The following is a 25,007-nucleotide window of genomic DNA, read 5'->3' as shown; positions in this document are numbered from 1 at the left end:
AGACTAATAAAAAGGAAACGGTCAAAACTACGAATCGAAACCAGGATCTCTTTTCTTACCGAATCTCGATTCCTATTTGTCACCGTTATCTTTTTATTTGACTGTGTCTTGTACTGTTTTCAGTTTTTTTTAGATTTATTAGCATTATCTTCTTCTTCAATGATTAAATTGATGGGTTAAAAATAAAATAACAAGTAAAACGTGTTCCGAAATAAACAGTATTTTAAAATAAACCTGTTATTGATTTTTTACATTTAAAAGGAAATAATAGATTTCATTGAGTAAATATGTCAAATTGCATTAGCTAGAACCTACATATACGAGTTTTTGTGTAAAGTAAGAGTAGGTTGTTCCTGTTTGTGGTTAGGACACTAACGGAACGCTGGATGGAAAAAAATAATGAAAAATTGATTGCAAGAGTTGGTAATAAAAACGTGGTTATAACAAGAAAAGTCGATATAACATGTCAAAGCCATAAAACCATAGAAGCCATAAAACACGTCAAAACTTCAAATGAATAGATGTCAAAACATAAAACAACTCCGCAGCACAAATATTATTAACATTGTTTCCAGTTTGATGAAACTTTTTGCCTCCATTATTAAAAAATAATATATCCAACAAGGTTGTGTTAAAAAATTGTTTCCATCGTGTTTTGTATTACAAAGGATTTTTTGTAGTGTCCTCTTCTCCCCAGAGATTAGTAGCAAAAATTAAATTCTTCAGCTTTACGTCATTTTTATTTGTCGAATTGAAACTGCAAGTCACATTCGCGGACACTACACAATGAAAAAATTTGACCGGGATCCTAGCACAGTGAAATCGATTACTTTACAATATTTGATTGATAGGCGTAACTACCGATTTCCCGAGCAAGGTCGCACTGTTGATAATCAGACCAATGTTGATAAGGCAATACATCAGAATTTGATATAAGCTGGCAACATTGGCGCATCACCCTAGGAAATTACATTCCTAAATGTCAGGCGGCTATGTAAAAGTAAAAAAAATACTAATGAACTGACCGGTCGGTGGCTGAGTTGACAACGCGTTTGGGTCCCACCTAGGCGTAGTGTGTTCAATTCCTCGGCTGGATAAGTCTTCTATCACAACACAAACAATATTTACTGCTTTCTGTGGAGGTAGTATGAGATTTTTTATTAACTTTAATATACATTGACATATTGACTGCTTATCCGAAACCTTGGAGGCCGGCCTAAAAGCAGCGACTTTTGTTTACCTACCGTCAGATAATATTCTGAACGCTTTCACAAATATCGCTAACTGACCATAGATAAAGGGTTTTGTCAATATCGTATTGACATAGGGCTTTATCGATCGTTCGTGCCAGACCTTCTAGGACTGTTAAAAGAGTTCACAAACATCCTCTTTATTCAACAACTGGAACTTGAATTACATGATAATTTTCTTGAAAATTTTAATTTTAAAAAATGTAATATATAACACGGATAAGAGGTTCTAAAAGTTTTCTAAAATAAACCATTTTATAATATTATTCAATAATTTATTATCCGAGAAATTTTTTCTGATACTATGAAATATTACGTATATTATAAACTTTATAGAACGCGGGCCAGAAATCTTCAAACTTTTCCAAAAGATAAAATATTAAATATTGTAGGAAAAAAAGTAATAAAAGATTGAGAATCTCTGAATAAAATAATATGTACGTAAATCCCTCCCTACACACGAGTTATTCTTAATTAGTGAGGTGTAATTAGGGTAATTGTTAATTAAATAATGTGATTGTTCATTAAATTAACAGCTTAGAAATCGATATTTTTTGCCTTGTTATTTATGATTTAAAAAAATAATAATTTAAATTATAACAGGAGGAATTACATTATAATTGTAATTATTACGATTTTCTGTTTGAAATAATTTAAAATAAAATTGAAACTTCAATTTGAAATAATTTTAAAATTATGTCTGCATACACAGAAGTACAAAATGTAAAGGTATAAATATTCTAGTGTAACTGATTTAAAAAATCGGAACTGTTCAATTCAGGCAAGTAATAAAGCAGGTGCCTACAAAATTATTATATTTTTGTAATAATCCTTTACTTAAAATGCATATTTATTTTGAATGGCTTTTTAACAGATTTGAATAAATTTTTGAAATCAGAATCACTAATGATTTTTAAAGTCTACTAACAGTGTTGATTTGAAATTCAATTATAATCGTCTCTCTAATTATAAGTCAACATAAAGATATAAAATATTGTATTACAAACAAAATTGTCAATGATCCTGAGGCAATTGGAATTAAAGTATTATAAACAAACATAAGTGATACCGAAGTTAGAAAACAGTTTATGAAATAAAAACCATAATTGTATGGTTTTTTATCATTTATTTTATGTTTTTCAAATAAACCATTTCATATTATATTCATTCAGGATAAAATGGCAGGACATATTAATTCTTCATAATATATCAGGAAATAAAAATATCACATATTGCCTTCCATTTTACAAATACCACATTTATGTATAAATTAGGCAAAGTATTACTAGATTTAATCGCTGAAAACTAGCTGTATAAATAATGTCTTTATCTATACATTACCTATAATATAATGATTAAAATGAGGTTCAAGTAAGCGCAAAATATCAAAGGTTGAACACAACCCAGGGATTTTCCTTTTTTTGGAAAAAAGTCGTCTCTCTCAACTCTACTGAAACAGTCCCAAACCCAAGAACCCATCAAAGACTTTTTGTGTAGAATAGAATGACCTAAAAGCTATAAATCTGGGTTATATTTTTGTGGTTTCGCCTGCTGCTATTTTTTGTGTTAACTTTTTGGCCCGCACACATTTTGATTATAAAATCACCGGTCTGGAGGATTGATTTTCTTTACAGAGATAAATGTGACTTGTTTAAACCAGTGATCTATGACATTCTCAGTGTCTCAACTGCTCCTGATTGTCTGGAACCAGTGGGACTATGGCATCCCCAATACATTGGGAAAAGTATCATAAGGCTCAAGGGAGTGGGGTAGGGAATGAGGCGGGAAGAAAAATGTTGGAAAGTTCTATTTGGATCTGGTCACCAATAAAATTTCAAGAAACGTTTTGATTTTGGATAGTGATACTGAGTATCTAGAATTATGGAAAGCGCTGCAGATATAACTACATAATGTTTAAAATAATTGAAAAAATGAAGTAATTATAACCCGTGTGCTCTAGATTTGCTGTCGAGAATTTTAACCGTTCAATCACGGAGGTTGTAATTCTAGTTCTTAGTAGATTGTGTGTATTTTTTAGACTTTGAAAAGAATTTTAAAGAGACGAGATTCTTAAAATTAAACAAAATCATAAATTTTAGAAAAAGGGTTTTGAATATCGTAAATTTTATCTGTAACCAAAGAGTCGATATCGAAAATTTATTTACGAAATTCAAATTTACTTGATGGAGATGTTTTATTACAATTTTATTCAACCTTTACCAAAAAAGCCACATTTAATGGAGCTTTATATGAGGAAACTATCGGAATATAGTGGTAAATGGCAAGACGATAAATAAAAAAATACTGTTGAAAATGAAAATAATTGTTTACACCTTTATTTTTGTAAAAAAAAATCAAAATATTTCAAAACCAAAGGTTTCTACATCAGGATGTGTACTTCGTATCCTGATGAAGAAACCCTTGGTTTTGAAACACACGTTTATTGCTTTCTGAAAATATTCGTGGAAAAGATTAGCTTGTAAACAAAAAATTAAATTAATGAAGTTGAATAAATATTTAATCAAATTTTATAGAACTAAAAAAAATTCTATTGACCTCAAAAAGTCACATACCTATAAACCTATTTAATAGTTGTCAAAATCAATTGAATACGTGATAATCTATGTTTAAACTTAAATTCTAGGGAACTGTAACTTTTCTACCAATTTTCACGAGAATCTGAAACAATCTCAAACTTTTTTTCCATCTTGAAAAAAACTGTCGTACCTGTTTTCCTTTTCTCTCGAGAACAATTAATTAAACATCTTTGTGAAAAATCTAACGGCAATTCTTAGCTATAAATCGTTAAAATCTTTTAAAAATGTTCGTCGTTATCAATTTCTTCTGTCTTCCGTATAGAAAACCTTAACACGCAAACCTTTTTTCATGATAAAATTACCCATTTTTCAACTAACTATTGCACATTTGTTAAGAATTATCCCAGTCAGCTTGCATGCGGAACGAGCTACAGGCATCTGTTTTTCATCTTTCAATTAATCCAGGTCTCTTCAAGACCCGCACTAATAGATACTTTTATACAGCCCCTTTTAATCGGGTGAGCATATAGTCCACCTGTCATTTCCCGTCACCAGGGACAGGGAGAACATCGTTTTATATACATACATTTACATTAATCCATGATCCAAAATACACAATCATCCAATAAGAAGTTACACAGGTATTAGATTTACTTGTATGTAGACAACTTTTAAGTCTCCCTTAAAAATAAAAATGCCTGCCTGTCTTATTTTTCACTTCACTTCACCCTGTAACCTTTTACGTTATAACTTTTCACTTTAAACTTTTAACTTCGCTTTGAAAATTATCACTTTATAACTTAACTTTAAAATTTTTCCTTTTATAACTTGACACAATAATTTACATGGCTAACTAGAATGCATGTCTAATTTTCACTTAACTTCACTCTGTAACCTTTCACCTAAAATTTCACTTTGTAACTTTTCACGTTTATGTTTAAGTGATTGCTTTCTACAATAAAATAGTAATTTATAAGTTCTCCTCTCCTAAACACAAACATCAGCTTTATCAAGAGAGTATGTAATATAGTATAAAGCATTTGAATATTGTTGTAACACTATTTATTTATTATGTTGTAATAAAATTTAAAGAATAAAAAGTTTTCTGGTGAAAAAACTTGAAGGTCATATTTGCAAAATGAAGGTCCAACAACTCAAAAACTATTAAATGTAATTTTATTTTTCGTCCTATTTCGAACGTAAGCTCATAAAACAATTTTCAAATCTTCAAGTTAATAACTTATTTACAAAACACATTAGGTATATTTAAAAAAATATATTGTTTTTCTTTTTCACATTGTATAAAAAAACTTCTCCATTTGTCTTTATTTTATTCTTTATGTGTTTATCAACTTATCATCTAATACTGATCTTTCTCACATCCTATGTTATTCATAAACATTAAAAATGCAAATATTATTATCTTTTGCTTAATCCATGAGAATTGTAATGTTTTATTAAAATTAGAAGTTTCTCTACGGTTTTAAATTATTTTCAAGCTTTGTACGACTTCTTTGAGGTCATAATACAAGTACAAAAGACAATGTCATAAAACAACCAAGCCTCATCCTAATTTATTCGTAAATGATACCTTATAATATATTTCAGCCGGGAAAATACTGCAATGCAAATTCTTAGTGTCAGAATTAAAAATAAAGTTCGTTTGAAATTATGGTTTCAGGATAGTATGCTCTTTATGATCATATAGGTAGTTATTTTTATTTTATTTTAAGAATAAAGTCAAGCATACTCAGTGGAGGTGTGATGTAGTCCATTTGAGATAGGGATGCTATTCGTTAAGCTTTGTACAACCTTTTGTACGTGCGAACTTTAAGCAACTTCAAGAATAGTAAGCAGCATGAAAAGACAACGCCTATTGAATAATGTTCCGCCTTCCTTGATACTGCAGCGCTTCCAACATACTTACGGAGGTTTCCTGATTTTGCAGCTCTTATAAAAACCCGGGTGACAGTTTTAAGGGAAAGGAAAAACAACTCCGGAAATGTTCTTATCACGGAATACTGACTAAAAACACTGAGACTAAAAACACTACCTCTAAGCTTTCTACATTCAGAGAAATAAAAAAACCTGAAATCTTAAAACAAATTGATAACCTTAAAGAGAAATCTGCAAATGGCCCGTATAACTTAAGCAATACCACAATCAAATCAATTAAAAAACACATAATCATCCCATTACATCACATCTTTAACAGTTGCATCAGAGATAGCATATACACCGACAATTTTAAACTCTCCCACATCATTCCAATACATAAATCCGGATCCCAATGCAAAACAGATAACTATAGACCTATCACTCTAACTTCGCAACTATCCAAGATCTTCGAAAAGTGTTTAAAACAACAAATTATGAATTTTCTAGAATCTAGAATAAGAACAAACTTTTCTAGAATCTAGAACAAACCTTTCCACCAACGACGCTATCTTTAGTTTAACCAAAAACATATACTCTAACCTAGACTCTAACACTAAGACTCTAACGATTTTCCTAGACCCAAAGAAAGCGTTTGACACGGTCAACCATAAGATTCTATTCAAGAAAATCTCTAACGTTGGTATCAAAAAAGCCTCATGCTATTAAAAAGCTACATATTAAATCGCCAACAATCCACAAAAATAGGATCAACCTTACGCGCTTACGATCTAGTAAAACATCATGTTCCACAAGGAACTGTATTAGGGCCACTACTCTTTCAAATCTACATAAATGACCTATACAACATAGTAATACCAGGTAAAATTCTCTCTTTTGCCGATAATACTGCAATAACAGTTCAAGGTAAAACATTGGAAGATACAATAAGTAAAGCCAACAAATGCATTGCAATAGTCAAAGATTGGCTAGATAGAAATCTTCTTAGTCTAAATTATGAGAAAACCGTTTTTATTCCCTTCTTTAATTCCCAAAAGGCATCCCCTAAAAATAATCTTAACCTGAAGTTTCATAATGTTAATTTTAACCCTGAGACATGCTCAAACTGCGAAGATGTAAAGTTAGGAAATTATATCAAATACCTAGGTGTAACTATTGACTGTCAACTCAAATGGACTTATCACATAGAAAAAACTGTCAATAAACTGAGGCACCTAATTTACATATTCAAACTCATGAGCAATATCGTTAACATAAGAACTATGAGGCTCGTTTATGATGCATTGGTACTTTCATCCATTTCCTACGGAATAATCGCCTGGAGAGGAACATTCAATAACCATGTGAAACCTCTAGAAATTATTCAGAAGTCTATCATTAAGATAATGCACCAGAAGACCAAGACATATCCCACCGATAAATTGTTTAAGGAAACTGAAATTATGGAACTCAGATAGATCTACTGTGTCCAATGTCTTAAATTTGTATACACTCGTCCTTATAATTTCTGTAAAAATCCAAATCGTTCTAGCCAGAGACACAACATATGCATGTACACAGTGCCTCACTGCAAAACTAGGCTAGCCCAAAGACACATTAACTATATTGGCCCAAAATTGTTTAATTCCTTGCCGAGTTCCATCAAGATATGCCAAAACCTAAACTCGTATAAAATAAATGTCAAAAGCTGGGTAAAAAAGGATCTGGAAGTGAGAGAATTTTTCTATAAGTTATACGAATATGATACCTATATATGATAATATTTTACCATCTAAATTTAAAAAAAAAAATGTTTCACTTCTTTTAAACTGTTTTTTTATTAAAATAACCAAATGTACTATATGATTTGTATTTTTTCTTTATTCATATCTCTTTTTTCATTTAAACCATAGATAATATAACCACCACTGTTTTGATTTTCACCTTATAATGCCCACGCACAGGCTTCGCCTTTGTGGGATTTTTTTGTTACTCATTATATTTTGTATAATTATATATGTACCTGTATGTATCAAAAAAATTGACAATAAATAAAAAAAAAAAAAAAAAAAAATCCCGCCAGAGTCCAAATTCCAGCTTCGAAGCAGTCTGGAGAATGATATTGGTCACAGTTCAATAACGCCTTTAATTATGTTCCTTAATTTTTTTTTATAAATATATATATATTTAATATTTACTGTCATTAATGTATTTTACATATAGTATTACAATCCTCTGTAATTAGCACTTCTTATATGAAATGTGTATATGATCGCACTAACCTCCAAACTTTCCGAAATGAATAAATAATAATCATAAGTATTATGGTATTAGTATTAATAATATTTTTCCAATTACAGTATCGATACATATCTTACACCATCGTTTTAAATAGCTCTTAATACAAAAAAATAATATTTTTTCTTCAAATAACATGACAATTTTGATCAATAGGCAGCATTGAATACAATACATACATTTGTATTATGTATTATCAAGATATTTAAAAGCATATGCAGATGCCAAAGGTATCACATATTTTTAGATATATAGTATATATAGATCAAAATGTACAAGTTAGTATTCAATATGCCCTTCGAACTGAGAATTCTCGGTTTATTGCGGGTGTTGCTATAATAAGATTCTACTAAGGGTTGATTTACCACCGGGCTAATTGGGCCGCCACGAACCACTTGAATATTCTGGGAACTTCAACTTTGGGAAATGAGAATGCTTGACGATACTAGAATAATACGTTTGCATGTCATGGTTTAACGTCAGCTAAGTTAACTAGCAAACATCAGACTGGATTTAACAGATGGATTTCCACACCGATGGCAAATGTATACCGTATTCCAAGCGAAACTTTGCATTATTCATAAAATAATTTGCAACAAATGAAGTTTTTTTTTTCATTAATGCCAAATTAAAAAATCTGATCATTTTTTGCTTATTTTACAAGGCATTCATGTAACCAAACATTTATAATTATTGTTTCTTCCCACTCAGTCAGCATTTTTATTTTATATTTAAAATGTGAGGGAGACCATTTTGTTTTCCGAACGCGTGCGTATTACGCTCAACGGAAAGTTACGATTAAAATGCATAATTGTTGTTTATTTTTATTGTTGTAATTAGAATTGCTTTTGTTTATAACGCTTTTTTCGGATTTTCGTCTTTTATTAACGCCTCAACCTTCGCGATATGAGCGTTGAACCATGTTTATATTATATATTATGTATAATAAAATTATATATTAATGTTCATGGATGAGAAAAAAAGATCGTTTAAATGTATGAAGGATAAAAAGGCTCTTGGTTTCAACAATATTGCTGCTGAATATTTTAAAGGAGATAGCCGTACAATTCTCACATGGTTGTGCAATCTTTTTAACCAATATTTAATGGAAGGTTACACGCCTTTAGATTGAAGAAGGGCTGGGATCATGCCGTTATATAAAGGTAAAGGGTCACGTATGGAATGTGGGAATCATAGGGCTATTAGCCTGCTTAGTTGACAAGCTGTATGGTAGAATTTTGATTGAAAGGGGAAGAAAGGAAAAAAAAAGGATAAAATATGGGATGTGCAAGGTGCTTTTATGAGTGGAAGGGGTGCATGGACCAGATCTTCTTATTGCGTATGCTCACTGAGAAGTTTCTGGCAAAAAACTTGAACATTTCTCTGCCTTTGTAGATCTACAAAAAGCTTACTACCGAGTCGGCGGGAAAAAGCTATGGAAGGTGTTGTCTAAGTATGGAGTGAAAACGAATCTCACATAGGCAATTGCGTCTCTGTATGAAGGAAGTGTTGTATGTGTTAGGCTGAACTGTGGTTTTATGGGTTGGTTTGATATCACAAGGTGTTAAACAAGGCTGCGCAATATCACCATGGTAATTCAATCCATATATGGATAATTGTATGCAAGAATTTGAGTAATCTGAGAGTATGTTGCCTGTTGTATGCTGATGATGCGGTGCTGATTGCTAACAGAATGACAGATCTACAGTCTCTCGTGTCTAGAATATACGAAGTATGTATAAAGAATGAGTTAACGATGAATGTAAGTAAGTGTAAAGTTATGGTTTTTGAAAGAGAGAGTACGAAAACAGTTTGGAATATAGTTGTGAATGAGAAATACTTGGAGCAGGTGGATGAGTTTTTGTATTTAGGAAGCTTGTTTACGAGAGATGGGAAGGCTGACAGAGATATTGAACGAAGGGTAAATGCAGGTAACTCCATAAATGAAGGACTGAACGCAGTTGACGCTACCAAAAAAATATCCAAAAAGCGAAGCTAGCAGTCCAAAATGGAATGCTGGTACCTCCCCTGATGTGCGAAAGGGAGGCATGGAACTGGCAGAGAAAGGATGAAAATAGACTGAATGCTAAACAAGGATAAAACAATTTTATGCAAAGTTTTGATTTTGAATATATCTCCCATTCTGTATTTACTATAAAAGGTGTAACATGTCCCTAATATCCTAAAACTACCAGGATTTGTTAACTTTTTTCTTTTAAATATAGAATAAATATATATTTTTGGAGAAATGTCTACCAAATTTTTTCCCAGCAGTTTTACCAAAATACAAAGATCCAGCTTAAACTTTTTAAGACCGTTGGATAGGATATTGATAAAATATTTTTTTATTTATTCAAAGAAAATTATTTTTCCATTTTATAGTGGGAAAAAGATATTTTCAGAGATAAAATAGTTTTTTTCGGAATTATTATTCATTCCAGTTAAAAATGATATTGTTTCTAATCATGCTTGAAATCTTGTCAATTATGAGAAGAGAAAAACCGTATTTTTTTAAAGTAAGTTTCTACGAATGAGTAGGCGAATACGATATGAGAGTTAATAATTAGTCGATAGAATGGTGAAAGAACCAATCTATTATACGTATATATTATTTTACTTCTAGGGCAGCTTTTAAAGTGGGCTGTGAGTTCGTACAAACCATTTTTTTACTATAACCACAATACATTATTTTTAAATAGATTGACTTTAACCTTTGCCCTACAAACCTCTTGGCCAATGAAAACTACTACGTTTTCATTGATTAAATAAACTGAAAAATTGTGTGAATTCATACCACCAGGCATCACAATTTTAAAGATATTAATAGTTTCATAAAAACAGATTTCTCCTTTTAGGAAAAAAATTGCTTTTATATTTATCGCTATTTCTATCATCTGAAAATAATATTAATTTATTTTCAGCACTATTATTATGTTCAGCTTTGTGAATTTTATTACTCGTGCGTAATAAACACTTTCAAAATGCCAGGGCCTGCCCTGAGCCAAACGGCGTTTGGCGCGAGTAGAATTTTGGCGCCCCTTAAACCAGTAGACGCTTAATAGTTGTAGCGGTAGGTGGAAGTTACGCCCAGGTAAGTGATTACTTATTAATAATATTCGGATAGTTTTTATTTTTGTGTAGCGCCGTTTTTATAAAAAAAAATCTCAAGGGCGATGTGTTCGGACTGGTTAGGTATTATCATCGCATTGGCAATTTAGCGCCCCTAGCGGATTTCTCAAATGACGCCTGCCCAGGGCCGGTCCTGCAAAAAGTTTCATAACATAATTATTTAACCTACCATAAAGATAAGTAATAATCTTTAGTTGCTAATGAGAAAACCTTATATCAGGCAGTTGGCACATTTGGCTTAGGGAATGGCAGAGTTAATTTATTTTACGGGAGGTCCAGTGTTCTTTTCATTATTTCGCTTTCCGGAATTCTTTTATCAGTACTGACTATATATCCGACCTTTTTCATAAAGGTCAAAAAATCTAGATGGCGCTGGAGTTATGAAACAATAACAAATTCATTTTGTTATTTCTGAACGACAGAAACTTGGCTCAAAGTATTAAGGCATAAGCACATTCTGAATGGTATTAAATCACCATATAAAATTGGAAAAATAAGTTACGTTTATGATGGAGTACAAGTTTTCATTGGACTAAAGTTTTCAAAAGTGCGCTATAGACTAGAAAATTACTCAACCCTCCCGATGCCAACAGGGGTATTGAAATCTCTAAAATTACTATATAAAAACACGTAATCTACCAATAAAAAAACTAAATATATTTTTTAATATGTAGGTATCATTTCTTACCCCAAATAATATAACTTGCGCGCCGGAACTTTACTAAAATTGGTTACGCCATTATCGCTCGAAATATTACTAAAGCTGCGTTAGGGGTTAGGGAAGTCATCTGTCGCCGTTCGTCGTCCGTCGTCATACGTTATATCGTATTACAAGTCAGTATACCCTGGCCGTCAGTTGGCAGGAGGTCACGTTAACATTGGTTGATGAATAAAATTATCTATATGATTTTAAATTAATCCAAAAGAATTATAGTGATTTATTTTTGAGGATGGACACTGTAATGCTATCCGAAACATTGGTTAAATGCCAATTAAAACATGACATTAAAATGATAAAATACTGTAGGTAGGTGACTCACCCCTCATGGCAACCAAAGTTTTTTTTTGCATCTTGGCATTTCGAATGTTAATTTTATTTTCAACTTCTCAAAGGACTTCCTAGGATTCCCCAAGTGCTAATATCAACTTTGGGAATGTTGTGAAGGGAAAAGTCGTATATTTATTTCATCAACAAATAATGAATGTCTTACTGTTTCATATTAACAACACTTAAACTTTAACATGTCGTTGCACGCTAAAAATTTCACCCGGGAATATTTGAATTTTCGCGACATTTGGTGTTTGGAAAACGTAATTATTTTGCATTAAAATGAAGATGACCATTTTCTTTCTTCCTTTTGTCAGTAAAAAAATGCCATCAATCTGGCAATCAATTATTAGGGCAGTATTTAGAAGAACTGCTTGGAATTCTTGTACTTAAAATTAAAAACTAAAATATTTTTTAAACCTTAAAATTAAAATGAAACTTTTTAAATATTTCAATGCCACAAGTCTAAAATTAAAGCAAAATGTCCTACATAATTAAGGTTTGCTTTCTGCATTTTAGATTTGAAAGCCAGTACGAACCTTTAACATAAAAACCCTACCATGTCAGTTCTATCATGCAACTTTTCAAGAAATAAAGAGCTGCTCAAAAACCTAAAAGAAAATGTAAAGTTCTCTTTTGAAAAAAAGCTTTTACTGCATTAAATTTTCGACAAAAAACAGGCCTTTTATATTTCGAATAGCGGTAGATGATTTATGTTTTTGTTCTTATTTTACCCTTGTATAACAGTTTCGTAACTTAATAAAAGAAATTTATGTTAACCTTACAGGTGTGATGAAAATAAGCATTCAAATATTATCAACATTTATGCATGATTATTGTAAAAAAAATAACCCATTTAGTTGGGTTTGCTTACAGGATACTTGTAATAATCTCAATATACATTTATATAAAGTGCTATTATGTTCATTTGACATCAATTTCACAAATTTCCGAAATGAAGCTATTTGGCATGTACAATTAAGCCTTTTAAACATTAACTGATTGAATGAAAATAAATCAATTTTGTATGCACCACTATTTAATCAAAATAAACGACCTTGGTTTCTTTGTCAGGATAATCCCATCCAATACGTCTTCTATTAATTTTGAATAATAAAGTCATGCTGATGTAAAAACGATTTTTTTTCGTTAATAGTTTCGAAAATTGTCGATTGTTTTGATTGAATTAAAATCAGGTCACAATCTGAAATGCGGTTATTGAGTAAATTCATTATTTCAGTGAAATTTATTTCACGAAAAAATATTACGTTTAATAGCGCAGACCCATGAAAAATCACAGATTATTAAAATTTCAATTTTGAAAAACAATAAAATAATTTTCTGTTCAAATATTATACTATTGGTAGGTACCTATATAATCGCTTGTCTGAATTGTTATTACACTTCTGTTCCAATGTTGAAAATGATACATAAATTCAAAAGATAATTCTTATTTTGTTGACAGCAAAGATTTAATTAGTTAAAGTCACCAGTTTTTCATTATATTTAATATGAGTAATCACTATTGATCTGAAGCAATGAAGAACAGTAAACATCGTAAGATCGCACTATATTAACGCTGTACACAACAGTTAAAACCACGACATGTCGAGTAATCCATAAATCCTTTACCGAACACTCATTATTTCGGAGAGTTGAACCGAAAATAACCTTAATTCACGAACGATTACCTCTAAACTACCCCTAGAGCTAAATAAAAATAATAATTATCCAAGTGACCCTCATAAGGGCTTATGTGGATTTACAACCTCGATGTGATTTGGGGTTGATTGAAAGGGTATGAGGGTTTGCTGAAGAACATGTCGACTTCGAAGCGGCAAGAGGAGTCAAGCGATAAGTTCCAAATTTTCCGGAGAGTAAAAACAAAATTTGGAAATCGAATAATTCTTTGACGCTTTGGGATTAAAATGATTTATAAGCGCTTATACTTAAAGATTATGTTATTTCATTTAAATAGTTTAGAAAATTGTCGTCGCTCGGCATTTCCATCACACAAAACTTTTTTAAAAATGTTAATCATTCGCCTGGTGTGCCTTAAAAGCAAGTGATAGTGTCTTGAAATGTAAATATACTTATTTCCTACCAGAAAACTATATTATCCGGCCATCATTAACCTTAACATTCCCTTGGGCAATTTCGGGAGATATTCTTCACAGACAACAAACAGCCGTAGAGTTTTTTGGGGTTTATATATCCTGTCACGGTCTCATAAAATAAGCTATCTCGTTTTGTATTACGGTGAGAAATACGTTATACGTTAAATAATTTTGTAAAGAAATAATACCGCGCTTTCAGTAGGTATTAAAATAATTACCGTAAATGGTCACGAAAATTTTAAAAAAAATCTATGAAACAACATTTAGCATTTAAAACATATTTGTCATGGCTTGCAAATTTTTTTATAAATGTTTCGACAAAAAGGTTGGTATCGAAAACTTTTATAATAAATACCTTTATCTAATCAAAGATGTTTCTTAGTTTCGTGTAAAGTAGCAAATACAGTTTAATCTTTGGGTTACACGATAAAAAAACATCATTAAGCCATTTTAAAAACTTTATCGTTTGTTTGTGTTCAAAATTTTTATATTCATAATTGCATACGCCGATTTGTAAAACTAAAGTCTTTTATCTGCATTCAAGAACAGCATTTTATTTTGGAATAACTTCAATAATAGCGAATTAATCTGAAATCGATTGTAAAGTGTAAATATTTTCCGCGCAGTCGGCATTCTGATTTAGGGGTTATACTAACATTTTATGCAAATCTCTCTCCAACCATTGCCTTGCTGTAACATTGTATTAAAATAGGAACAATTGTAAGAAAGTAGAAAAAATTCGAGTGTTGTTGTTTTAAAAAACAAAGGAGGACATTTTGACTATCATGGAAGTAGGTTGTTGCATTTGTTTGTGTACATGATATCGTTTTTTGTATTCGTTCGTTTGGATTACATCGAGGTAAAACGGAGGAAATACCCATAAAATGTTTAGGTGATTATTTCAGTGATTAGAAAACCCGTTTTCCTTCCATATCTTCCATTCAATCATACACATACCATCACCCGATTCCATCAAACACCATTTTGTTTCATCTAGTATTTATTTCTAGTAATCACTTTTGAGTTCGTCTGAAGCTGTATATTATGCCATTTGTGTGGCACTGTTTTTACTAACCCGTAAAAATAATAGTTAAAACTGACGTTTTTTAGGAATATGGTTAATATTATGCATAGAAAAGGTGGGTTCGAGGTAAAAAAAATTTTTACATGATCGTTTGACCCCTTTGGTTTTGCATCATCGACCTTTTTATGTTGTTGTTGAATCTGATCATATTCAACTATGTACTGTAATCACTCCTATCGTGAGAACCCTTGAAGTTGTGCACATGAATTATCAAATTAGTTTCTGTATGTTTCGTTACATCAACAGTAAATATCAAAACACAACTGCGCCAGAAACATTAATTTCATTTTGATATTGCTCTCAGGAGTTATGATGTCAGAACCAATATGATAATGTTCACCAAATGAATGATGACCTCCGTGGTAAGCAAAAGTTTTGAAGGTTATGAGAAACTCCCATTGCTTGCAAAGCGCGCCCTTTTATAAACAATTCCAGTTAAAAATCCTCAAAATGTAGGTACGTGTGCTAAAACCACGAGTGACTGTTACAGATGTGGAGATCTCAAAAAAATGAATGGCTGATGAAAGCGTAGTGGAAAATATTAAGAAAGGATTGCTAGATGGTTTGGACGTAAGAAGAAGAGAAGATTGTCAGGAGAATGCATAACGCATAGGTGAATGAAAGTAGAAGTCAGGGTACACCCGAGGAATTATTGGACGGGTTTTGTGCCATCGAAACTTACGCTAGCTACGATAGTTTGAGTGAAAACTGGGTTGAATACGTCTGACACTAATTATCATCCAACTACTCCGTTCGCTTCATAAATCGATATTAGTGATTTTTTTCGAAAACCGATTCTTCTAACCAATTATCACTTTGTGGTGTCATTATTTTAATTATATTAATTAGCCAAATAATATATTAACCCTTTTTTAAATATTTTCTCACTTGATCGGTCTTTCCCTTCTAATAAAATTATAGTTCCTAATTCAAAAAAAAATCTCCTCTCTCTCCCCTCTACCCCCTCCCTTCTCCAGCCCCTCACCGAAGGTGAACGATATTTAATTTATAACTTTATTGTGCATTTACTCCTGACGAAGCAAACATTGTTCGCGATATATGTAGATTGTGTATTTAAAAATAAAGTGATGTAAACTAAGATATTTGTTTTTTTTTGTAATAAAATAAATATAAGTGACTTTAGCAACGATAACGTTCTTTAAAAATGTAGATGTCAGATAGTGACATTAAAGGAGTCAAAAAAAATCCATCGTAAATTTGGACTTCTAACCATAGACAATCAATGTACCATGTAACAATACAGGATGCATTGTAAGAAGGCAATATACGAGGGAAAGAAGGGACTCTTAAGTTATTTACTGAAGAATTAATTATTAAAATGGTACTATTTTACAGTTTTCTCTTTGCTATTTTCACGAATTGGGTTTTACATAACAAAGGTTTTGGAATTCAAAAAATAATTTAAATAATACAGGCTTACTGTAAAAGGTTTTGAAGAAGCCATTACTTATTTCGCGAACAGTCGTCGCGTTACAATAATACCATATCATTTTAACGCAGATGATTCGTGATTAATAATTTATGATTGTTGAAACAACTGCTTATATTCCTTACGCGTGACTTGTGAATGTACTGGTGATATTTAATCTACCGACTACCACACTTGAATTGACAATTACACCAATAGAGAGTTTCTCTTAGAACCAAGTAGGCGTATCTATATTTTCCAATTAATTCACGGTAAATCGAGGAACGCAAGTTGTCTGTCTGGAAATTTACTTATTGAGTATTGTATACATGTCATCCTTAGGCAATAAGCACCTATATTAAATTTATCTGAAAATTTTGTGTTAGAGACATGTTAATATAAATACCTTCACCTCATCGTAGAGGTAAACAGTACTGACTAACAGAATAAACGTAATGAACATTCATAATTGTATACAGGTATCTTTGTGATTGTAGTATTACAATTTCATCGTACATCCCAAAGGGTCGGAAAAGGAGGGTAGTTTTTTGAAATCTCATGTGGATAATGACGTTCCTCTTATGTTGAATATTACGTATGCAACATTTCATCAATATCTGAGTAAAACTGTTGGTTTGCGTTAAACACTATCCTTTGTATAAATTGAAAGAATGAACAGCATAATATCATTCTTTGATGTTGTGTAAGATAGTTACTGTTTCTACAAAGTTTTTTTACTCGACCGAGCAATTTATTAGAGTCGAAGTGTTCACATGTAGAAGAGACAGTGGGCGATTCAGTTCATTGACAGTAGTTTAAAGTGCTGTTAATATGGTTTCGCGATGGAAAAAAAAAGAAAAATGAAGAGAGTTTTACAACAACAAATTTCACATACTCCTAAAAAGTTCTAAATACGAGGCGTATCCAGAAAGTAAGTGTACTGAATTTTCGTAGGTTACAAATCTTTTTATTGAAACAAAAAAATTACATGGTTACTGTAGTACATATGTAAGCTATTTTTCGACAAAGTCGCCATTCCTCTCAATGCAGGTGGTGAAGCGGAAAATCAACTTTTTGATGCCTTCCTCGAAGTAGTTTCCCGCCAACACCTTCGTCCACTTTTCCACCTCCTCCTTTACCTCCTCGTCGGTTAAAAACCTTTTTCCACCTATGTACAGCTTCAGGGAGGTAAAGAGATAATAATCTGTAGGTACTAGGTTAAGGGAATACGCGGGGTGGTTCAGGATATCCCATTTAAACGAAGCAAGCAGTTCCTTCGTGGCGTTGGCCGTGTGTGGTCTGGCATTGTCGTGCAGCAGGCTGACTCCCTTTGTCAGCATGCCTCTCCTCTTGTTATGAATTGACTTCCGCAATTTTTTTAGGGTCTCACAGTATCTTGCAGAGTTGATGGTCTCCATTTGAGGCGGATATTCAATAAAAATTATGCCTTGACAGTCCCAAAACACGGATGCCACGATTTTCTTGGCTGAAATTATGGTTTTGAACTTTTTGGTGGAGGGTGAAGAGGTGAGAACCGTTTTTAAACTCGCGATACTACTTGTACACACTAGTACAATTCATAGCTTTATCACCATATGCAGTTTTAACCTCATTATAAACCTCAAACGAAGGTTTTTCCTTCCAAACGAGATAACGGATGAGCCGCGTATTTCGCATTTGGCGGGAGATTGGATTGACATTTTTCACGAAACGTGTTGTCGCGTTGACACTTCTCAACGTACTGACCTTGAACAGATCTCGTTGTGGAGGGGAAGAGTCAGGCTACACGTAAGTGTAGCCAACATATCGAAAATATAATTCATTCGGTCGTGAGAGCCTCAGTACACTTACTTTCTGGATATGCCTCGTATATAAAATATAAAATTTTCATTCTTTCATTGAATGACTCGGCTGATCGCAAAAGCCGAGTGGAGAGCGAGTGAAGTGCCGAATTGAGTGTGCAGGTGACGCGTTACTTACTCGACCGAGTCATTGAGCTTTGTTTCTATCAACACTCTGTGATGTTTTGAATATCCACATAAATAAACGATAAATAATAAACGAACGTGCTCTAAAAATTTTTTTGTCTAGACTAGCAACATGGGATAGATTGACAGGCGGGCTTGAAGAAACACATTCCCACGGGAAGGGAGAGATCGGAAGGACAGTCAGTTCTTGAACGTGGATACGTTGACAGCTCCGAGAAATCAATTCGTTGTGTGAGATTACAGTTAATTAGTGAATTCAGATGGTGTTAGAAAGCTTTGTTGGTTTTTGAATTAAAGTGAAATATTATTGAACCGGTCTTTGTGTGAAGTGAAAGTGGTTTGACTCAGTGAGAATACAATTAATAATAATGACAATAATAATAATTGGATAATTTGTAGAGCGCCGTTTTGTGAAAAATCACCCCAGGGGCGCTAAGGGTTGGGCGATCGCGATTATAATATAAAATGTGTTTAATTAAACGTGATTTCGTAAATGTGTAGTTCAAACTAAATTACTTGTCTTAAAAACATGAAAATAATAATAATAATGATTGCGTTTTAAAACAGAGTGAACGTATATAAAGGCAGCAAGTTTTTTATCGGTCTAGGGAGGAATTGATTTGGCGAGATCTATCCACGGAGACCGAAAACCAGAGGATCAAACAAATTATAAACTCGGGTTCGAATCCCAACAGAGATTAGGGAGGTACAATTGTATTTACAGAATTATTTAATTACCCTTTTATAGGCGTAGGGAGGGGACCAAAATTTGAACAAATTGCAAGGATTTCGCTAAAAGGAGAAAAGAAGCCGATAGGGAGAAGATCGAAAATTAAACTGATTTAGCTATATAGTGTAACCAGGTAAGCTTCACGCTGAGAATGAGAGATGACTAACTGGGTGAGTTTTTTTAATATTATTTATTAAATTCCAGAGGACCCTTTTAAAAGACGGATACAACCGAGGTACAGGAACTAAGTTTACGACACCTGCCGCCCAAATAATGTTATCATTAAAAAGGATGTGCTAGGCGAACTGTCAATCAGCTGTGAGCGAGAGACGAGTCAACGACCTTTTCATATGTAGGCCGATAACTTTTGTTTTAGGGGAACGCCTTGGACCGAGGGTCATAATATCGAGAATTTACCTACCTGCCGATCTGTTATTCTTTTAAAACATTACGAACCAAATCATGACGTTGTCCCTGCGGTAGGTATTGAATCGCCGACGAAACATAAAATACCTATTACAAATTAGGCCAACCAATATAAATTTGCAGTATAAAAATACCTATCTACAGGGTACCTACCACAACACTGGCGTACAATTGAAACAGCGAACACTATGAGGCCGAGAGGCGCGGTGTACAGTCAGTCAAAGGGGAAGTTTTGCTAGCGTATGACCGCCCGAATAGAAAGCGATCGGTTGCAACCAGATAGAACAAAATGAATACTTTTCTTCTGTTATTTGACTTTCTAATTTAATACTTTTCATCTATTGTTTGACTTTCTAAGTTACGAATTGGGATACACAAAACAAATCTAGAGTCAAAAGAGGGAGATGGTAATCTCCGAAATAAAACTACCAACCGAACAACTTTTCTCAACAGGTACCTTTCGAGAGGTAGGCAGCCTCTTTAAATTAAATGCAAAAATCAAACCAATTATCCGTTTATACCTACCTGAGAGGATAGGTATTCAATAGAAGTTACCCATACCTAATACACGAGGGTGCTAGTAACCTCATAAAATAAATACTGGAACGAAATATTAAAATACAGACAGTCCTCATCCTAAATTTGGCATTTCGAGTAGACCTTACATATATCTCACATGATAATTGGCTGAATGGGTAGGCACACAACCTATCGCTTAAAAGCAGGCTAAATGTCGGCAAGATCGTCGTGTGTTATCTATGTTATTGACCTAGAAAGGGATGTAAATCCCCGACGACGAGGGAGTTACAACGTTTTCTAGAGGTGGAACGTAACTTAGGACCTTACGTGTCACATTTTCGCGACTAGATTCGTGACAAGGGATGTCATGGTTTTCCCCTTCTACACTCAGTAAAGTAGATTTTCCTGGAGGTGTATGAGGTTGGGGCAATTCTGAAATTGGTGATGAGACCTGGTTTTCTTTATTCTGGCGTGACGGTTGCCGATTTGGAACAAGGGGAGACCCGGCCGGTTGTGATATCCAGACACGCAGATATCGATCGCCTTGCTCAAATTATCATCCATCGGTTTTGTTTGGTAAAGAGGAGGAGCCAATCTTAACTTGAAAAAAATTCATTTCCTTTCCTCTCCTTCCCCTCCCAAAATATATACATGGATGGCGCCGACAACTAACACCATAAATTTATCGTATGTATATCACATATATAAAATCTAACACTTTATTATGTTCACATTACCCTACGATAGATAGAATCGCGTAGCTAGTTGGGGGAGCAGGCGACTTAGAAGATAAGGTTTATGAAATGGCTTTAAAGCACAGCGGTAATGGATTCAACTCACTTTATCTCAAAAGAACCGAGGGATACCACACATACATAGATAACTAGGTTTCTTTACCGAGAAACAAAAAAAACCAACACAACGTTCGGTGAAGCCTTTTTATACTGAACCGTCACGTGAAATGAGTACGTTCAAGGTCGTACGTCACGTAGACAAACTAGGATGTACACACTTGAAGGGGTGTGTAATAAGGAGAGGGACAAAGGCTTGAAAGACGGAAGGGAGGACATTCCTACCCCGGATATATACATAACCAAAGCCTTATGGAAAAGTTACCTATGGGACTTAAGGAAAATTTATCGTAGAAAGAAGAGAAGGAAAAGTTTGAAGTAGAAAGGGCAGATCATTACAACTCTCACTTTTATCACTCGTCCACTACTAGGCTGAGTACTGAACTGACTGTTCTTATCACATCAGCCGAGCACTCGGCCGAATGTACTATCTTCGCGGAGCACTCGGCAGGTGAAATTCAGGCATAAAGAAAACTGACAAAAATAAAAGATAACAAGGAAACAATATTTGAATTATAGGCAATATTATACAGAAATACTAAATAAAGTTTGAAAGCGGGTAAGATCGATCAATTTGAACGAATATCATGCAGTAATTATACAACTTAGGAAAATGAAAGAAAAAAATGAGAATGACAGTGAGATAATATTTTTTTATCTTTCTTTTTAATGATTTCAAGTTTTCGATGATATTTAATAAAAGTGAGGCCAAACAATAAATAACTGCTGTGAAAAATATTACTACTTAAAAAAAAATTTAATATAGATCTACAAACGCTGATTCAGAATTTATAAGCATTATTATATTTTTCTAGCTTAACTCCTCGGCGTTGACGGCGCTTTACACAGAGTTTTTCATATTCAGGCTTAGACAGTGATCTTTCTCTTGTTTTGAAGGTCAAGTGTGCAAATTTTCATTTACAACTTTTTTTTTCTTTATTCAGTGTTTTTTTTTTAAATTTTATTACAATGGGGTATTTCCACGTTTTTTTTTATTGCTTAAAAAAATTAAGCAAAAAATTACGATGATTACGGAATTTTTTTTTTATTTTTATGTTGACGAATAAATTTTCTAGAGCGAGTCTAAAATCCCATTTTTGAAATACCGCCAAAACGAAATTTTGGGGCGGGGCTATCGTGTGACGTCATAAGCGTATTGCCATTTTCTAGCCGGTTTCTGACAGTACGTGATAGTGGTACTCAGTGGTACTTATTGTCTGTTTACGAGTGATTCGCTTGAGTTTTTATCGTTATATTTTTTAGAATGTCTCCTCATTTGAAATACAAATGTTGTATGGTTCCTATGTGTACAAATTCGACATATAAAACTCCAGATAAAGTGTTTTTGTGCTTTCCAAAGAACATCGAAACTAGAAAAAATGGTGTCATGCCATGAAAAGAGACCCGGTTAAAAACAAAACCATTTCTCTCAAAAGCAAGCTTCATTGTTGCGAAGATCATTTTAATGTAAGTTTCTGTTTTATTAATACTAAGAAAATGATTTAATTCAATATAAAACGCTATTAATATATAACAATTGATTTTAAAATATGACGTTTAATGTTGATTTCTTTATATTATTTTAGCTTGAGGAAGACGTCGAAAATTACATGAGGTTTAAATTAATGGGTGGTAGAGTGTATTTAAAAAAGACTGTCATTCCACACAAATTTGACTGTCAAAAAAAACCCTTCCTACTCCAAGACTGACAGGATTAAAGAGAAAACGCCTTGAAGTCATTGCAAGTTTAGTAGCAGACAATGAACCAGAGCCACAGCCTTCTACTTCGGCAGTGATCCAACCGGGACCGCATCATGTTGCAACTCAAACATATTCACCTGCCAATGACGACAAGGCTGTTCAAGCAAATATCAAGTGCCATGTGCGCAGTAAGGCCACATCAACATTGACAAAAAAAAGGATATGTCTTGCTCACCTTTGAAGTTTGATAATGTAAGCAGACAATGTACAAAAGTAGTTGCGTTAAGTGTGGAACCAGAATCATCAGATTATTCTTCAGATGCATTAGAGAATTTACCATATCGCCCAAACACACCTGACTCTTTAGGTGACAACGTGGAGGAAGTCAATTTTAAATTCCAGATGCGCCAATGCAACCTGATGGCGCTTGAAAGGAGTCCTAGGCTATGTCTAGGAATCCCCAAACAAATGTACCATGTTATTTCCATATTAGCAAAGAAAATTCCTTGTGAGGTAACTGATATTTTAATTACGTTAAAAAAAGTTCGCCTCAATGATAAATTTGCCATACTCGCAATACAGTTTGGTATTTCAGTTACATCAATGAGTAGAATTTTTACTAAAACTATTTTATTAATGGACAATATTTTGAAAAGTCTTATTGTATGGCCGTCTCCTAGTAAAATAAGACTTCACTTACCCATAAGCTTCAGAGCGAGATACTCCAATGTGCAGACCATTATTGACTGCTTAGAAATTCAAATCAATAAGCCTATTAACCCGATACACCAATCTTTAACCTGGTCGGAATATAAAAGTTGCAACACTCTTAAATATCTGGTGTCATGCACCCCAAACGGAGTGATTAGTTTTATTTCTTCAGGTTATGGTGGACGTGCTTCGGACACTATTATAGTTGAAGATTGCGGATATCTTGACATCTTGAAGCCGGGTACGTGCATCATGGCAGACAGGGGATTTAAAAACATTACTAATTTGCTTCACATTCGGCAATGTGAGTTAGTTCGTCCTCCCAGTGTATATGCTAATGTCGTTTGCACTTCAGAGGAAGTAATCCAAGCAAAAAGGATTGCTGCCCTGCGAATTCACGTAGAACGGGTTATCAGTAGGATACGTGAATTTGGGATGTGCAAGATGCATGCATCCATACACCATAACCATGTTCCTATCATGAATCAAATTGTTAGACTAGTTTGTAGTCTCATTAATCTACAAGACAGCGTTATTAAAGTATAGCCTATCTAAATCTATATTATATTAGAAATATCTAAATCTTATCATTTTGTTGTGGATGTTATGTAATATTATTCTTTTTGCTTAGTATCGACCATAATAAGACTTGTTCTGTGGGTCAAAATATTATATGTAATGTAATAATGTTATTGTATAAATAAATCTGTCTCATTTTGTTGTGCATGTTATGTAATATTATTCTTTTTGCTTAGTATCGACCATCATAAGACTTGTTCTGTGGGTCAAAATATTATATGTAATGTAATAATGTTATTGTATAAATAAATCTGTCTCATTTTGTTGTGGATGTTATGTAATATTATTCTTTTTGCTTAGTATCGACCATCATAAGACTTGTTCTGTGGGTCAAAATATTATATGTAATGTAATAATGTTATTGTATAAATAAATCTGTCTCATTTTGTTGTGGATGTTATGTAAAATTATTCTTTTTGCTTAGTATCGACCATCATAAGACTTGCTCTGTGGGTCAAAATATTATATGTAATGTAATAATGTTATTGTATAAATAAATCTGTCTCATTTTGTTGTGCATGTTATGTAATATTATTCTTTTTGCTTAGTATCGACCATCATAAGACTTGTTCTGTGGGTCAAAATATTATATGTAATGAATAATGTTATTGTATAAATAAATCTGTCTCATTTTTTTGTGGATGTTATGTAATATTATTCTTTCTGCTTAGTATCGACCATAATAAGACTTGTTCTGTGGGTCAAAATATTATATGTAATGTAATAATGTTATTG

The 25,007-nt window shown here is 33.0% G+C and overlaps 1 protein-coding gene across 1 annotated transcript in view; it reads left to right on the top strand.

The window, feature by feature from the left end:
• LOC149423059 (uncharacterized) overlaps window positions 1-24,239 on the top strand; it is a 44,109-nt gene extending 19,870 nt beyond the window's left edge. Inside the window, exon 2 of the mRNA XM_089633040.1 lies at window positions 23,350-24,239. Within this exon, the coding sequence (XP_089489166.1) occupies window positions 23,350-24,239 (890 nt within the window). The remainder of the gene's footprint in view (window positions 1-23,349) is intronic.
• The last annotated feature ends 768 nt before the right edge of the window (window positions 24,240-25,007 follow it).

This window comes from Hesperophylax consimilis, chromosome 6, assembly GCF_061612785.1.
Source record: "Hesperophylax consimilis isolate HC1 chromosome 6, BYU_Hcon_1.0, whole genome shotgun sequence".
Taxonomy (NCBI): Eukaryota; Metazoa; Arthropoda; class Insecta; order Trichoptera; family Limnephilidae; genus Hesperophylax; species Hesperophylax consimilis.
This window is presented reverse-complemented; position numbering and strand designations above follow the sequence as displayed.